This window comes from Leucopleurus acutus (genome assembly GCF_964270905.1).
Source record: "Leucopleurus acutus genome assembly, chromosome: 9".
Lineage (NCBI taxonomy): Eukaryota > Metazoa > Chordata > Mammalia > Artiodactyla > Delphinidae > Leucopleurus > Leucopleurus acutus.
The window spans coordinates 46725308-46744827 of NC_139144.1; the positions used below are offsets into that span (position 1 = coordinate 46725308).

General features: G+C 36.5%; 1 protein-coding gene across 1 annotated transcript in view; it reads right to left on the bottom strand.

Annotated features, from left to right (window-relative positions):
• Nucleotides 1-2854: 2854 nt before the first annotated feature.
• NXPH1 (neurexophilin 1) overlaps nt 2855-19520 on the bottom strand; it is a gene marked incomplete at both ends in the record, with an annotated part of 288833 nt that continues 272167 nt past the window's right edge. Inside the window, one exon of the mRNA XM_082845918.1 lies at nt 2855-3616. Coding sequence (XP_082702044.1) covers nt 2855-3616 — 762 coding nt within the window. The remainder of the gene's footprint in view (nt 3617-19520) is intronic.

The following is a 19520-nucleotide window of genomic DNA, read 5'->3' on the forward strand; positions in this document are numbered from 1 at the left end:
GTTTGTTGAAGAAACAAGTTGGCCTAGTAAAGTTTTTAATGCGAACCTTTGAATTTTCTTACTCATCATCTTTCTTCATCCTCTTCCTTGTCTAAAACAGAAGTATATTAGATACAAATAATCTTTTGAATCAAAGTTCTATATCATCACAACTTTTCTATATCACAGATGGAGGTGCTGATGATATAGGAGTTAGGGATATGTGAGTACAGGCCCAGAAAAAGTCTTAAAAGTTTAAATTTAAAAAAATTGAAATCTTCATTAGGGAATTGCTAATTTTCTCCTTTTTCCTTCTAAAGAAAAACTACAGAAAAATAATTCAATGCATTGTTAATTAGCTGCATTCTATATGTTTATAAAAATGTAAAAGCAATATTTCATGAGAACTTTGGAGAGTAGGGCAGATGGGTGAAGACTGAAGCATATACTTTTTGTTTTCTGAAACATATTTTCATCTTATCTTGAATGCTGGATTACAGGACAGATTACACCACATAATGAAAGTCACAGGCCACTAATCAAATGATCCAAAAAAAAAAAGAAAAGATTTTTGCCTTCTTACTTATCCTCCTTTTTGTTAAGAGAGAACTGACTCTTAAGTGATCACTTTGATAAATAAACCCCAGAATAACAAGGTTTAATCTGTGGAAAATATGTTCTGCAGCTGGGACTCATGAAGCTCTTCCTGCCAGTTGTGCCAGAGAAGTCTGTTGTAACATCAGCTTCTAAATTCCACAGCAAATTAATTAATACATTGATATAAATGGTTGTCTAGCTATGTTGGAGGATTTTGAGAGATGGACACTTAACAGAATGATGTGTCTTTAATTGGCAATTGAAGGCTCTCTTCAGTCAAATCAGTCATTGAGTTCTCACTTTAGAACTCTGTGGTATTGGGTTCCCTGTAGAACTTCTATTATTCTCTGTATGAAAACATACTTACCCCTATGCAGCATGAAGGGAAAATGAGAATGGGTGAATGTTCTTAATTTGACCTCTTTGGTTAACCTTTGAGACTTTTCATATCCCAATCCCCAATTTGTGACCTTAAGTATGGGTTATTACTTCACATATTTCTTCTTCTGTTTATTTTGCTGGGATTGTGTATGGTAATTAGTTTTAAAAAGTAAAGCTTAATGCCCCAAAATAATGCTATATAGATAAATCGATCCCTTTTGCTATATGTAAATTGAGCATAGAAGCCCTTCACTGTAATTGTAATTTTCTCAGTTGAGTCAATACAGTAGAATCAGGGAAAGTCAGCCACAATCTTCAGACATCTTGGCTTTCTTTTAAGGAAAAAAAAAAATTACCTTCTCAATATCCTGCTAAATAAAGACGCTGTACAAGAAAACAACAACAACAACAACTAGCTATAATTAATTTAGGAGACCTCAATCATCTCCTTATGTTCATTGATTTTTGGTATTCTTGGACAACTAGCATGACAGCAAACCAAAAATGTATGTAATACTGAATGCCACAACTGTTTCCCAGTTTTGAGACTTAAACTCCTAAGTTGTTTTGACTGGGCAACTAATAGCAATTTAGTTAGTTCTGTACAAATTTAGAGACATGAGATGCAAAACCATGACTGTATTCCAACACATTTTTCTTGTCAGAACCATTTAAATCACCATCTTACACAAGTACATATTGAAACTCAAATTTAAGCATTTTATTTTTATGTACATTTCATTTGTCCAGAAATAAAATATCTAAATACAGACAGACTGTAATGTTGTATATGTATAGCTGTCAACAATACTTGAGCTGAATAAATGCTTTGTACATTAAGTTTGTCTTTTTAATGGGGTTCACAGCTACATTGATAGAATGGATTCCTCATATCCTTTTTTTTTCTTTTTTAACCAATAACAAGCAGAGAGACAAGTACATAGTTAATATTAATAAGCAGCTCAAATAACACTTGGTTAAACTATGTACAATACAAACCATTCATACAAATGAAGACTAGGATATTGAATTTGTTACAATATGTGTAGTAAAGATAAGACAGACACATAACTTACATGGTGTCTGTCAGGCATTTCCCTTCTTATATAATGATCAGAACTTATTTTAAGCAACCTTAGCTGGTCTCAACTTTGCAAAAGTCCAATGATTGGTGATGAAAGCTGTAATCCAGTGTCTGCCCACATGTAAATTCCAAATGTTTGCTCATCTTTACTGAGAACAGGCTCCCTCCATAGAAAAAAGAGCCATCTTGTATCACCTTGAATGTGCCTACTGAATGCTGGAAAAAGTTACTACACTTGTTGTGTTCATAAAATAAAGAATACTGAGCTCTAAAGACACATTTTTTTTTCCAATTTTAACAAGCATATACTCCTACAGTAGTATTTACCAGTACAGCTACTCCAAGCAGTAGAAATGCATGAGTGGGGATTATTGATTAGCATGTACTCAAGACTTTAAAGGAGATTTCCATAACAGCAAGTGCTAAAAACCATTCACTGTCTAGTTAATCCTTTTGCTTGATGATCGTTTATCCTGAACCATTATGAGTCAGACAATGAAAGCCCTCTTGACAAGAATCATGACGGATGCCAGCTGAAATGTATATGAGAGTGTGTCTGTGTACATCTATGTGTGAGAGCATGTCTTCAAGTGTGGCTTTAGAATCTGTGGTGATTTACAACTATACTGAGAGATGAAGCTGACTGGGCAGAAATTACATCAGATTGTTTTCCACGAGCGTATTTGCAGCCAGTTGACGAGAGCAGCAGTGTAGACACATTCCAGGCAACAGATGGGACCTTCTTCTTGAGGTAACAGCCCTGTCATGTGACCTTGAATTCCTCAGGCTTCAGTCTCACCCCTACATTCATCCTCATCCAGAGGGGAAGTAAGGTGTGTCGCTGTGGTAGTTGTAGTCGGGGCACACTTTCTGTACGAGTTTATAATCTGTACTATAAAAGGAAATGTAAATACAGATCACCTTAAAGGGCTTGGAGCAGAGCCAGGACACATGACTTTGGGTCTGCTCCTGGTAACAGGTTTTTGAAGGGTCATAGTTGCAGAGTGTGTTCTTGGTAGCCTTGTCAACCTTTTCATATTCAATGCGACAATTAAAGGACTTGGAATCTTTGGCATCAATCACGGTTTGCTGTGCCAAGTCGAATTCCACTATTTTCGTAGGGGGCACCAAGCTGACAGATACGTTCCCTTGACCAGTGGAATTATGCCTGAAATAAACACTAAATGTCCCATTGCCATGATCTACAATTTTCCCAGTTATCAATAGGTTTAGCTTCACTGTTTTGATGTTGGAATGAAAATCACCCCATCCAAACATTTTCTTAAACTTGCCCGTCTTAACAATGGGCCTTCGCTTGGCCCTGGGCCGAGGCTCTTGAAGGTCTGTGGAGTTCCTCAGCCAGTCCCAGAGGTCTTGCTCAGAATAAGGTTCTGGGGTGTCATATCGCAGGTCTAAATCTGTATCATTTTCTTTGCCACGAAAAGTCTGTGACAGGAGTCGGCTGATAGACAAGTCTTTGCTGCTTTCTGTCCATATATGCTTTAGTGTGGATTTGCTGCTTCCTGATTTTAGAAGTTCTGACTTTCCACCGTTTGTTAAATTGGCACATGTGACCTGCAAATGGAACAGAAAAATGGCGTTTACATCTCTGTATCTGAGAACACCCAACACAAAGATCCAAGCCCTTTCTCAGAGGCTGGGAATTAAAGTACCTTCAGCACCTAGCCAATATTTATTAGGCCATGATAAAGTACCACTTCTATTTCATACAATGATGGGAGAGAGGGGGTGTAGGTGGATAAAAGCCACTAAACATGACAGAAAGACTATATAAAAACATTTGACGAGAAAAAGGCCACCTAACATGAATAAAGCAAATTAAATTCAAACATAAATCACACTAAAGTAATTACTTCTCAGCACCAAAATCCAAACACTCTTAAAATAAAATTTTACAAATGATTATGCTACTTTTTTACTTCAAGATCACCATAAGCTTTATAATAGTATGATTCTCAGAAATACGTCGACTGACGTACTATAGGCTTTTGGTAGTCCATAGCCACAGTCACATAAGGAAAGTTAGTTTGGCAAGGAGGCTGTAGTATATTTTATCTGGTCAACACAAAATAACATGTTTATAATCACCCATTATTAGCAAGAAACACTGTATAAGACAATTTTTTCCATTAAGGAATTTAAAATGCGATCTAGGAAGACAAACATTAACTGATAAGAGTAGTGCAGATCTTTTGATTTTAGAGTTTATTTTTGTCTTTGTTTGTTTTGTTTCAATGAAATTTAATCAATTGGTCAAACATCCAAATCTGTACTTGCCTAATTCTATAGGTATTGTTCTTATTGCAGCCTCTATATTTATCTTTAGTATAAAAGAAATGAATACATATCCTAGTCTCTAGAATTACATAGATAGTTTCCCATTCTTCAGGTGGCAAAAAGAATAAATACAAGCATGCATTTGGTAATGGCTTGGTACTTGTGTCTCATCATCAACACAGTTGATCAAGGAGGGGGGCTGTAATGAGATGCATCATGGTGCGCTGGCTCATGAAGCAGTAATGAAATTGTCCCAAAGAAGAAGTGAAAAGGGATTTAGAGTGCATTTACCAGCAGCATATAGGGAGTAAAAAAAAAAGGGGAAGTGTCAGATTTCAAGGAGAAAGAACCAACCTATTGAAGAGGATGCTAAGATTCTGATAGCAGAACAACCTCTGATTTTCAGGTAGAATAGAAATTTACTTCTAAATTATACTCTCCACAGCTATAGTGATTATGACTCTGGAGTCTGACACCCGGAATTCCAATCCAGGCTGTGATCCTTCACAGCTGTATAGTGTGGGCAAGTTGCTTAACTTGTTTACACTTCTGTTTTTCTCTTCTACATAGTAGGAGAGTGATGCCGCTTTCCCTCACATGGTTGTTTTGAGAATTAAATAGGACACTCCATTTAAAGCACTAATGGACAGTCACCTGGACATGATGAGTGTTCAACATTAGTATTCTAACTATTATCATCCTCAAACATTTTATCTCTGAATTCCACTGGGTAATATTTTATGTAAATGAATAACTTACAGTAGGATTTGAGAGCAAAGAGTATCTTTATAAGAAAATCTACCTTTTATATAACCAAAAACCTAAAGCAAACAATTTAAATATATATATACTTTTGAAAGTGCTGCTGTGACAATCTAAAAACATAACAAGTTGAGTAGATAGTAAAACTCAGGTTAATAAGACATGAGCATAAGTTCATCTATTAAACTGTTCAACTATCAAATGCAATGAATGTATTAGCCTTCAATGGTGTGATGTGAACAGCTTCCAGTGGTGCAGACAGTCAAGAAACCTCTCTGGAATATCTCAGTTTGGGTACAGAATCAAAGCAGGTTGTAGTCATCAACACTGCCTTCAATATTCTTATTCTCTCTTCTCTTCCCTTTCAGGGCAATGTCTAAAAGAGAATATCAGTCGTGAAAAATCAGGGAGGGTCCTTAGGAAAGTCCCCAGATCTGTTCAGTATACACAACACTGATTCATTTTGTCTTATTAATTCAATAACTATATAGTGAGATTCCGCTAATATTCAGTAAAATAATAGTAATACAAAGGTAAATGAAACATGGTTCTTGCCCTCAAGATGTTCAAAATCTAATAGTGAAATCAGTTAAGCAAATAGCAGTGTGATGTAACCAACACTGTGTACGATATTCTTGGAGTCATAGTCAAAGTTAAAAGGTAGAGAAGATGTAACAGAGGAGATGATACTCAGATCTGGCAGATAAAAAAGAGGTTCAGAACTTCAACAGATAGTGAATAGGCCAGAGAAGTTCTCCTAAGTATAAGGAACATACTATGTAAAAGTAAAAAGTTGAGAAGGAACATGTCACACGTAAGAATGGAAAATTGTTCCTTACTTCTGAACATTAGGGAGAATTGGCTGGGAGGATAAAGAGAAGAAGAGGTTGCAAGAAGTCAGCAGAACACGAAGAAGGTAGGCTAGGGTCAAATTATGAAGGTTCTATGGTCAATTTGTGAAGGCATTTAAAATTATTATTATATATAATGGGAAATCCCTAAATTTCGGCATGTTTGCTTTTAAGTAGGTCATCCTGGCTGTAGAAAAATCACCGATTGGACATTGAAAAGTGGATTGGTAGGGAGAGAACTTGAGGGAATAATTAGTTAAATAACAAATTGCAATACTTCATTCGAGAAAGTAAATGAGCTTGAACCAAGGCAGTGGCAGAGAAAAAGAAAAAGAAAAAATGGATATAAGAGATATTTTAGAGGTAGGATTAACTCAACTTGATGATTTACTGGCTAAGCAGGAGCAGGAAAAAGTTGCAAATTAATGAGTTTGCTCACATCTGTAAGGAATACAAAAGTAACAAGTTAAAAAAAAAAAGTATAAACACTTGAAAAGAAGCCTCTTGATTTTTGAATTCACTACAAAGGACCTTCTTGGAGCAAGTTTCAGTAGTGGTAAAGAGACGATGTAAGATGACAAAGAACAGCAGCAAGTTTAACACATCTACTCCCAGATGCAATCAGGAATCCTTGGCTTTCTCACTCTATTATATTGCTTACATCTTAAGCATTTTCATTTTTGCAACACATAAATGTACACATAAAATTGAAATCGATTTTGAGCCTTACTGAATAAACAATACCATTTTTTTAAAAAAAACCCTTATACTGAGAACACCCTGTACCATTGATTTTACAAACATAATAAAAGAGTTTCTTTTTAAAAGTCACCTAAAGATCCTTCCACGTCAGTATATCAAATGATAACAGAGGTGGCAAAGACTATGGCATAAAATGAGACCAAAAGAAAAATCTGACAATTTCTAATTGACTAAATTCCAAAAAGGCAAAGCATCGTGAACCTTCTTTTCTACAAAGAGTAATTTTTCCTATAACATTGAAAACACCAAAGATACTTCCTAACTGAATATAATTTTCCAAGGCAAAAGTGGCCAATGCCCGCCCACTCCAAAGGAGTTGACCCACTAGTTCAGTGATACTATTTCCACAAATTATGTGATTTGCCTGTTTTAGGAACAATGAGAATCATAAAGACTCAACATGATTAGGTATATGCATTTTAAAGCTTATGTTTCTTTTGAGAACATTCAAATATAGGTGCAAACAGAAGGGTCATTTTCTTCAACCGTAAACAAAGACAGAGCCAGGATCTAACATGAAGGGAGCATGTATGAGGCAGGACCTGTGTGTGGAGCTGGGGAGAAAACACTACTGTTGACTGGTGGGAGGGTAAGCATATAAGAAGTTGCAATGATCTTGATCTAGCTCCTCCTTTATATACCTCAGGGCCATGCTTTCGCATTGCTTTCTCTAACATCTTTTCATTGCAGGCTTACAATCATAATGTCAATATATTATCTTTTAAAATATTGTTGAGGGCTTCCCTGGTGGTGCAGTGGCTGAGAGTCCACCTGCCGATGCAGGGGACACAGGCTCGTGCCCCGGTCCGGGAAGATCCCACATGCCGCAGAGCAGCTGGGCCCGTGAGCCATGGCCGCTGAGCCTGCGCGTCCGGAGCCTCTGCTCCGCAACAGGAGAGGCCACAACAGTGAGAGGCCCGCGTACCGCAAAAAAAAAAAAAAAAAAAGATGTTAAAATATTGTTGAAAGGCACCACTTGGGAAAAATAAACTTCACTGCCACTTCAACTATGCTCCTGGCCTTATGAGATTTTATACAAACATTTCACTCTTTTACATGTACATCTCCAACTAGAGGCGCCTCCAGATGTCTGTGTCCCTCTTTTTACAAAAGAGCAATAAGATGCCTTTTAATTTCTACCAAACCACACATTTACTGTTGATCTATTACTGTTCAATATAAATTATCTCAAGATTACTTTGAAAATCATGTATTTATTTCATCAACTGTATGAGTATTTAAGCCAAACAAAAATTTTAGATAACCTGATGCTTAAGCAGTATCTCTGATCAGTGAATAACTAATCAACAAAACGGCCTTGCTCTGTGATTACAACTTCATTTTGGCAGCTTTATGATTTCCTAGGTTGAATATATGTTGCATACTATTAACTGCTATTGGTTAAGGACATACTATATTCCAGACATTGTAATTAGCATCTTACATATGGCATTGCATTTCATTTAAACCACACACACGCACTTACTCATTCACTCACTCACACACAGACTTTAAGATCAATATTGTTATTTTCAGCTTACAGGCAGAGATATGGAAGCTCAAAAAAGACTTATCCAAGATTACTGCTGGTAAATGAAAGAGCTACTGCTTAGCTACTCCACAGGGTATTTCCTTTATTTTTAAAATCATTTTAATCATTCAATTGTACCGTAATATATGTTTATCAAAACATTTAAACATTATAGGATTTATGAACTAAAAATTAAAAGCCTATCTTCATCATCAACCCCTGTTCCCTTACAATCCCACCTCTCTCTCCAAAGGTAAAACCTCAAAATTTTGATGTATATTGTTTCTAAATATTTTCACTATTTTTTCATGTATAAATATTTTACATAAATAGTGTCATATTTTATGATTTGCATTTTGTATTTTTCCAGTCAACAAAGTATCTTGGAGATGCATACGTCTTAGTACATCCAGGTATATCATCTTTATTAAATGGGAAATAGAATTTTAGCATATGAATGTATCATACTTCTATTTTGGGGATACCTTTTGTGATAGATCCCTAATTATTACATTGTTTCACAGCCAGGTTACCTAGACTTATTTTTTTAGCCTTAATTCCATTGGTTTTTCTGTTCATTGTTGCTTCAGATAACTTACTCCCTCCTCTCTTAAGCTGGATTTTCATTTCTATGGTTGTATAGATTTGTGTGATTCTTTTAAAAAGAGTTCAAAAGAGATAAACTATCTGAGTTGTCCCATGCCTAAAAACGTCTTTACTGGCCATAGGCTTACACTGGGCAGAATAGTCATTCATCTCTTAACTCATTTTGTTGTGTTTTATTTTCTTCTCTCTCCAGAAAATGTAGGATTTTTTTCTATTTCAGGTATTGTGAAATCCCACAAGGTGGGCTACATGTGCTCATGCTTTCTCCAGACCCTTTCTTAACTAGTTTAGGGAGAAGCACACAGATATTTATAGACACGTTAGACTCTTTTTCATAGAGTTCCACCAAGAGGACTATAATCTCTTTGAGGGATGCTCTTTCTGTATTATGTCATTTTGTAACTTGGGAGAGAGAGTACCTCGCATAGAGTAAGTACTCAATAAATGACATATATGGTTTATATTCTTATTTACATCTATTTCAATAGTGACGGTTCATTGATTCTTTAGCCACAACCAAGATTTTGGTGGGATATGTGGCCCATAGAGGTTTCTCTCCTACAAGTTTAGAGCATACACTTCATTGACAATACTTAGAGTTCCTGTATTATATGTGATAAGCCAGAGGAAATGGGTTAGTATTTTAATACATCAAAAACACATCATTTCCTTCTGCTACAAAGCAGTGCTCCAGGAGTAGCAGTGCTGCCTTAACAATAGAAAAGCAGAAAAGGAACTCATGCCTCTCCTTTAACCTAGTAGTTGCTGGAGGCTGTATTGCATAGAAACTAAGAAAATGGGGTTTGCAGTCAGAGATCACAGGGCTAAATCCAAAATCTGCTGCTTTATTACCAGTGACCCCTTAGAGCCATATTGTTTTCCAACTAGAAAATAGAGATGATACCTTACTCACTGTGTTTTCGTGAAGATAAAATAAAAGCTTTTATATGTGGCACAAATAAAAGTATGGAAACTAGTATGAGTTCAACACCTGAGAGCTATCATGCTTAGCTAGGTTATGAAGCCCCGAAGAAAAGGAAAACAAGGCTTTCAGAATGCGCACGGCTATTCTATCCCCATCTTCTGACTGGAGACATTACATCTGCTCAAACGGTCCAAACAAACTGAGATGGAAATTAGCATAATTGTAACAACTCTGTGGTCATCTTTAGTCGTAGGTGGTGGTAGGAGACCACCCTGATTATGTACATTACAATTTAGTATTGGCAAATATTGGCAATAATTTATCTTTAACCTAACAACTTTAAAAGAAGACATTCTGATCAGCCTGCACATTCCATGCCATCCTTAAAAACTAGAAACATGGTATGTTTCCATCACTTGAAGAAATGGCTAAGAATTTTAGTATGTTACTCCATGAGTTCTCATGATCCCATGCAGGATGGCTCACTTCCAACATAGGGCACCAACTATTCCCCACATTATTGTATTGGAGATTGGTCCTGAGTCATAGGTAATTGAGTACCTCACAAGTTTGTATAACTATACAGTTAGTTTTCCCTTTGATTCTTCCTCCTGTAGGTCCTCTCATGAAAATTATCTTGAAAATGTTTTTGGTTCTTTAACTGCAGGAGAAAAAGCATGCCTTGTGAAGAGCCATGAACTACTGTTTCTGCTACTGAGAAACAGAATTTTTCATCTTACAAAAATATTGTCTCTTCCCTCATGCTCACTTTATAAACATATAGATATACATATAAGTTTTGATATATAGACACATTAACATTGGTGAGAAATTAAAAATTATATTCTACATAGTCCCACTTAACCCATTCTCTCAAAACATAATTACAGATTACCTTACCCAGATTTGCATTGCAAAAGTTGCTTCTTTTTTTAGCATTTTACATTACTTCCATTTAAAATGTGTAAAGAATATCTCATGTGAGTACTCCTGGATACTTGGTTATAATAATGAACAAAACACTTAAAATAACATGTTGAAAAACTATTTCCTGTCTGAAACAAAGGCACTTCAGCATTATTTTTTCATTATGCATAAAGAGATTTTAATTTGTCAGTAAATCTAGCTGTCTTTAAGGAAAAGACAAATATTGCATATGTAGGAATAGCTGGGTTAGATTCAGGTGTATTTCTTTCTGAACTGGAGGCCAATATGAGTGATTGTCCATAATAAGGCATGTACATGGAGGCTTTTGAAAGTTTATAGCTTCTTAAAGCCCAACAAAGTACACACCTATCTAGAATGGACCAAATGAGGAAGGACTGACTCACTTTCCAATCCTATTTCCAGCAACCTATACATACATATGTTCTCATATACAGCGATGGTATAAGAGAACATACTGAATTCACTTTATCCAATAGAACTCAAATTCCTCAGGAAATAATAACTTTGATATTTTTGAGACAATATGCCTACTTAACACCCTTTGATTTTCCAGAGGTTGATCTGAAAACCCTCCAAAAGACAGAGGAAGAAGTTGTTATATAAAGAAAGTGACAGAGACTAGTTGCAGTGGAATATCATCCCTGTACCATTTAGATCCTGGATTCATTCAAAAATTCTTCTAGGACTTCTTTCTTATCAGGCTAGAAGGCGTGGAGACTGATCAGAGCTTCACAGGTACAGAGTGGACAACAAGGCAGACGATCAACCCAGAAATACAAAAGGGGATGCAGATTCTGGAAATACGGTCCCTACACATTCCTGTAAAAGTACTGTAAACTGGGAATCTCCAGCTTCCCGAAGTGGAACAAATCCAATGTCCTGTGAACAGACAAAACCAACAAAGAGAATCGACCCCTCACCCTTTTATCAAAGGATGGTGATGCTGGAGTTTTAGTTAGGTAAAACCTTTTGACATTGAGTAAATATATATCTTTGGATCATGCCTTGACCAGAGCAAGATGTGGTAAAGCATATCCAGCCGAGAGCACCAGGCCCCACTATGGCTCTAAGGCATAGCTCAGGGAAGACACAACTCATGCACTGAAGGAACTTCAAAGGTCACTACGTCCATGAGAAAACAATTCCCTTGAAAGCTCTTAAACCAACCTGTTCTTTTCTGAAGTCCCTCTGATAAGATTAGCATCCATTCTTTGATATTTGTTTCTTCCATGTAACATTCTTAGCACTCGGGAAACACAAATCTCTTACCCAATTATTGCCAGTTTGGGAACCAGATACACCATGAGTCTGGGCTACATTTCACTTCGGTCTTGGCCCTACCCTTTCCCCCTATTCCCAGTTTCTTAAAGCATGGGATGTGGAATCTCATATCAAAAACCCAAGTGCTGAGGGAAAAGGATGCTTAGGCAGAGAGATCTCATCAACAAGGAAAAAGATGACCTCTGGATTTAGGTGCTGTGGCTTTAAGTTAATCAGATGTAAAACTGAGTGGTATGCCTAGATTCCAAAAAGAAAAGTACTTGGCTTTCTGTTACCAAGGAAATTAAGTGGACCGTTTCACTAAATCAAAGAAGGATATTCACCCAGATTATGTTACAGGAGGAGAAGAGATGGGTCATGGAGAGATAGAGCAAACAGAGCCCAAAGAGACTGAGGACGATGTAAGAGTAGTCACAATAGAAAGGATGGATGGAGGAAAGTGTGTGTGCAAGTAGAGCTCTGAGATTCCCTTGACCTTTAATGTACTTTAAAATGACTTATCACAGCATTAATGTGAACTGCTGTGAACACTGTGGATAGAAGGAATCATAGGAGAATTGAAAGAAAGACAGGCTGTTAGAGTAGAATTTCCTCTCCTCCCCGACCCCCCACCCCATTATGTCCCCACATGCATACTTCCAAACTCTGAGAGGGAGTTTACCCTTTTCAAAAGAGCTGGGTAACACTCCACCTGCCACTAGAGGGCACAGCTAGGACATCTGACAGCTGTCTCTATTCCTGGTGCTGAAGTCAGATGGAATTGTGTCACTAGGGGCCCCAGAGCTCTTTGAAAAAAGAAGATGGACCAGGAACCTTTGTGGTACCTGCTGACTGTTGCAGCCCCTGGAAGCTACCTCTTCTATGAGCTGCAGAGACCAGGAAGGTCACTGTTGCTCAAGAAACTACTACAGAAGCCATCACCAACTAAAGAAGCAGTTGTGAGCCTTTGATTCCTCACAGAGGGTATGTTCGGGGTCTAGGTCAATGCAATGTATTTCTACTACTCCAGCTGCATTTTGGCTACTCTTCCCTTTGGCCTCAGAGTTCAGATCACATCGGACTTTTTTATGTGTTCTCTTTCTTCCAACTTCAGGACCTTTGCATGGGCTGCTTCTCCATCCTGGAATCCTTTCTACCCACTCCCATTTGCTTAGCTAACTCCTACTCACCCTCTAGCCCAACCTAAAGTTCATTTCTACAGGAATGGTTGATCCTCTCAGAGAACCTTGTGCTATTTTTGTTCATAAAAGTAATACTATTATCTATACCTATACCTATATCCTTATCTATCTATCATCTATCTATCTATCTATTCATCTTCTTTCTCTGAACTGTCATCTCCATGGGGGTGGAAGTGGTCATTTAATACCTTAGTCACTATTACTACACTTTATAAAATGCCAGGTTCCAAGTAGGTGCTCTATAAATATCAGCTGAATGAATAAATGCATGTTTGAATGGAGTGCCTACCTACACCTAATGATATTCCTTCACAGATGAGCTTGCCCCATAAACAGATAAACAGCTCATTTTCTGGCATAAATAAAAGTGTTTATATTGTAAGTCTTCATGGAGGCTTTGTGTAATTCTGTAAACATCCACAGTGGTGCAAGAGAAAAGGTGATAGTTTTCTAAGAAAATACAAGCGAGTTGATGCTATAGGTCATTATAACCAGACAGGAATGTTACATCAAAAGTCTCCAAATAAATGTGAGTATTATTTAAATCAAAGTGAAAAGTGAATAAGAGCAAAAATGCCTATATGAACATAACTATTTTGGAGGCTTTACAAATATCAGAAAAGCTTAATGAAACAATGAGTGTGGGTCTCTTGGATGGCAGGAAAGTTAGTGTCATCTTCTGGATTTTCTCTCTTGAATTTCCAGAAATTTGATGCTAAGACAGAAATGAAAGAAAATGCTGATGGGATTCTAAGAGCAGAGGTTCCTTCAACAGGAATCTGCCAGACTTTCCGGGGGCATTATCTTTGCACTATTCAAGTGGATACTGTATTGACAAATAATAATTGAAATAGGCAGTTAGGCATGTGTTAGGCTATTTCTTTGCATAAATGCCCACTTTCTTGGAAAATGCAGTGGGGTTTTATAAACTTGAAGCAATACAACCAGTTTTATGGATGTGTTTGCAAAGGCTCAAATGGAGCTATAAAAATGTTCATTAGCAGTACAAATTAAATTGTTATTAAAAAATATGAGTCTTACAGGAATGTTTGGCTTTACTCTAGAGTTGACAGAGTATAAATACAGTACAACTGTGACATTTCTGCTTTTTGTCTATATCACTAAAATCCATGATTGTTGAGAGTTAGAATCACAAAACATCTGAAGCTAAAAGGGACCTTGAAAATAATTTCATGACTTAGGAAGCTGAGTCCCATAGAGCTGAAGTAACTCACCTAAAGTTCCCACGGTGGTTAGGGGCAGAGTTAAAACTATAGTGAAGGTTTCCTAGTATTCAGTCCACTCTTCTTGAGTTCTAAAGTTTCCATAAGAGCTGGTACCTTATGTCTCCTCCAGAGTTTACTGAAACTGGAAATCAGGGTGTCAACTTCAAAATAAGGAACTGGCTTACCTTTGCTCTTAATTTTGTGGAAGGAGGGGATACTATGGAAATTTGCCATCATTTGCTAACCCTGAAACAAAGAGGCACTAACCCAGTGAGTGTATCTCAATTACAGCTTGGAGTCTCCTGGATTGACTATGTGCACAAACCTATGCTCAGACTTCCTGAGACTTAAGTCTGAACAGTGACTGCTCTGAGGGGAGAGAGAATCAAAACGAGCAAACAGTGGTCATAGGTTTTCAGTTAAGCAAATGATAACACAGAGGGAGTTATTCTTTAGTCTCTAAAAGAGAAAGTACTTTATATTTGTTTCCAAAAAATTTGTCAGTTCCTATTTTCAGAAGACTTATTATTTTTTTTTTAAAATAAAGCAAAGTTAAAGCAAAAGTTTGTCAGATTCTCTCTTCTATAAGTCCATCAGCAAGCATTTGTTAAATACCCATGATTTTTTTTTAATTTTAAAAAATTAACCACAGGGAAGTTATTGTACTCATTCTAAATCTGTATGTCTGCTCATTCTAGATAACCTACATCAGTACTTTAGACTCTCTTATAGATAAGGTCCTACTACTTTGGAGCTGCCCTCCTGTTATGAGCCTTGAAAGTCAGTGATTCCCAAAAGAGATTACTAAAGTAAAGCCAGGGTAACGTGAGCTGTAATATATACTGCGGATTATAACAGAATTGGTAGTGGGCGTGTTGGAATGTGTACTGTATTAAAAAGCTTATTCCAAGTGTATCATTGATTTGCTTCTAGTCAGAATATTTATTTCATAGTTTGACATAATGTTAAAGGAAGGTGTGAGATATATGTTTTTTTCTCAAAGTGGAGGCTGGTTTAAACAGTTAAGAAATGTATTTACAAGTGAAATCATCTTTTGCTAAGTAATCTTGGTTCTTTAGACAGACTGCAAGCATGATCTATCTTAGTTGGAATCTGCACAGAAAACAGTATTTATGTTTATATAGTTGTGTAATTTTAAAATTTCAATATAATTTCCAACTTACAGAAAGTTCCAAGAAACTTCCATACACTCTTTACCCAGATTCACCAATTAATTCCATTTGATCACACATCATTTTATTGCTTTCTCTCTCTTTCATTCATATACACATGTATATTTATATGTACATGTATATATGTACACGTTTATATGTACACGTGTGCGTTATCTATATTTCTGTGCGTCTAGGCCATTTTCAGAGTAAGTTGGAGACAGCATGCCAATTTACTCTTAAAGAAGTTCTAAAGTAATTCCTGAGAATATTACATTTTCTTATATACACATAATACAGCTATCAAAAAAAAATTAACCTTGATACTTTACTATAATTTAATCTATAGTCAATATCAAATTGTCCCAACAATACCCTTTACACTTACTAATTTTTCTGGTCCAATCCACTGTCATGCATTGCATTTAGTTCTTATGGCCATTCAGTAGCCTTTCTTTCTGTTTCTTGTCCTTTACATTTTTGTAAAATGTAAACATTATAGGCTACTTAATTTGTGAAATATTCCTCAGTTTGGGTGTGTGTGCTGCAAATCACTTTATAATAAAGTTCTAGAGCTTTCGACTGACAAAGACGATAATGGGAAAAGAGTGTTCCTGGATTTGACAGTGAAGGAAGCAATGCTTTGAGTAGTTGTAGAGAGAATAATATTATTGTACTATGCTAAATCATAGCCTTGCAAGTCATTTGGACTATTTAATATAATTTTACAGATAATTAATTTGCATTACGTATAATTGTTTTACTATTTTTGATAATAAACTCATTTAATTTTGTCATTTTATGGGTCTTTCATTTCACATGTTGTTTAAATGAAGCTAAAGTTTAAAAAAAAAAACCTGTTTCCTGGATTAACTAATCAATCTGAGGCTGACATTCTTTTAAGTCAGAAGGATTTTTAAAGTAATATTTACATAGTATTTACTTTCCCATCAAAAATTAGTATGTTACATGCGTAGATTGAACTCTGACAACCTCCCTGGGATATTGATACCAATACTCCAATGATAGGTTGCAGGAAACTAAGACCCACTGGCAAAGAGACTTCCTTCGAATCACACACATCCAAGAAGCAACATTCAGATTCTGTGTCAAAAACCCCAGATTGCTCTGCTGTTACCACAATGTACTGCTATTTAACAAGAGTATACATGGTCATTCAGTTCCTTGAATGGGCATGAGCCAATTGACCTTGACCAAGTAGAGGTATCCTCATGCTTCAACCCTGTATGTAGAACTTTAAGTATAACTTGAATCATCATTCTTCCAAAAGAGCTGACTAGCATATCACTGTTCATTACCCACCAGGTACTCAGGTATACAGACACTCAGTTCATTTCAAAGCCATAATCTCTTAAACCTCAATTTTCTCATTATAATTGATATGAGTACCTTGCCCCAGCATTATTTTGAGAATTAGAAACAATGTATGTTAATATTTCTTCTCAATAAATGGTAGCTGTTAATAATACTTGCTCTGATTTGGTGTTTTTTAAACTCATCCAGATAGTTACATTGATCCGTGTGGTTATTTTGTATAGAAGAGTCTAATTTCCATAATTTAAAGTCATGTAGAAAAAAACTGTACATTTTAGGTATCTTGGAGTAGTGGTAAAAGCAGGGGCTCTGGAGCCAGGCCATAGGCTCTCATCCCAGCTCTTAAGGCAGATGCCCTTGTCCATGGGAATTGCCTAAATGGTGACATCCCAAGTCATTCTGGCAACCAGTGCACTGTTATTCCCTTGAAGTGGTAATACTCCAAGCGCAATATGATTTTCACTAATGATCCTAGTTTTAGAATGTGAAATTATGACTTTACAAAGAAACTTGATTTAAACTGTACATTTTTAAAATTTTCTTTTCCTTCCTTCCTTCCTTCCTCCCTTCCTTCCTTTCTCTTTTCTTTCTTTCTTTGTCTTCCTTCCTTTCTTTCTTTTTAATGATACAGTATAGAGAAATACCACCCAATGCCCCCATCAGAGTTGTACTATCTAATCCATGACATTTTTTTTTTTTTCCCCGATACGCGGGCCTCTCACTGTAGTAGCCTCTCCCTTTGCGGAGCACAGGCTCCGGACGCGCAGGCTCAGTGGCCATGGCTCACGGGCTCAGCCACGTCCGCGGCATGTGGGATCTTCCCGGACCGGGGCACGAACCCGTGTCCCCTGCATCGGCAGGCAGACTCTCAACCACTGCGCCACCAGGGAAGCCCTCCATGACATTTTTGATGTATTCTTTACAGAGCATCCCATTAGAGTTCCAGAGAAACCCTTACTTTCTATTATGTCAACGACACCTTTGTTCTCCTGGAGCCATCATCAGCTCTCAAGCACTGAACCATGAAGCAATATCTCTGTAACTAGGCCAAATAGGCCATGACCTGACAGGCTATAAAGCGGTCATTATCTCCTATTAAATCTGAAATCTGTGCTTTGCATATTTTAAAACAACTATCCAGTTGCGCTATAGAGGTACAACTGCCAAATGAATAATTAGATTTTTAGGAAACTATAAAGAGAACCCAACTGCTTTCTACTGTGCCAAAAACAAAGTCAATTCAGATTTACTTTCTCTCCTCCCCTGTTTTTATCCTCACTCTCTGGCAGTCAGACCAAAAATATTTTAATAACCGATAAATAGACTTCTATTGCATAATTTAACTGTATAAAATCAAGTCGGGGTTTGTTATATGGGTGCCAAAGCATTCCATGTTGTGCACTTTGGGGCTGCTTTCTTGTATAGTTGCACAGAATACTGTAGATGGTTGGCACCTAATACTTGCTTTGTTTGGTCACTGTGATTACAAAGAGGGTTTTATAAAATGTAAAATGACTGAATGGGCCACTTAAATGTCAAAGCTCAGAAGAGATTTGCTTTTATGGTTTAAAATTTGTGTCTTTTTTTTCCTTCCCTGCTCCCTGGAGATGTCTAAGTAACTCATTTTGCATAGAGATGTAAGGGACTTTAGATGTAAGGGACTTTAGAAAGATTTGTAATAGGATTGAAATATAACTATATAAAATATCCTATTAACTCTTGCCCCCTGTTTTACATTTTGAAGATTTTTAACTAAACTCTTGAAGCTCAGTACCTATGATGTCATTAAACATTTTTCACTTCAGTGGATTGTGACTCTGGAAAATTTGTAACTACTCTTGTCAGCAGGGGATTAAACTTTCAGGGAATAAATTAAATTGGGTTAAAGTGTCTAACAGAGTTTTCAGATGAGTGCTTTATTCAAGTAGCACAGAAACATGTTAACTTTGAAATGAAACTCTAGTTAGGTAAATAACTTTTGTCAAGAACCTATTGCTTAGGTGCTGCACTGCTCTAAGCCTACTTTATTAATATTGGTTTGCAATCTTCAGTACAGGTGCAGAAAGGAATTTTAAATGCAATTAAAGCTGAGCTAGAAGGTCACACAACTACGTTTTAATCAAAAGCTGAGTTCATGCCTGCTTTACATATAATATGTGCAAAGAAAGATCCCCTTTTCACATTGAATATGACTACATAAATACTCTGTTTTGAGAGAGGGCAAATGCGCTTCAAGAAGAAATGCAAAGGAATAACACTGTCGCATTATAAGAAATGTTATAAGCACCTAAAGAAATATCGTGCCAGGAATACATTAATATATTATTAAGTATTACGAGTTATGACTTTTTAAATAAACCCTGAATATGTTTATATGTGTGTGTGTGTAAGTACACACACACATCAATATGGGGTTTTTTTGTGTCTGTACACACACACATATACATACACACATGATCCAGTTTTTTAATTTTATAGTTTAACATTTATTAGGGAAATCTAGAATCCATTATTCTCAAATCCATTTAAAACTAGACATAAATGTTGTAAAAAGCAAAATGTTTGCCATTATTCAATCTTATTCACAAGTGGTAGCATAAA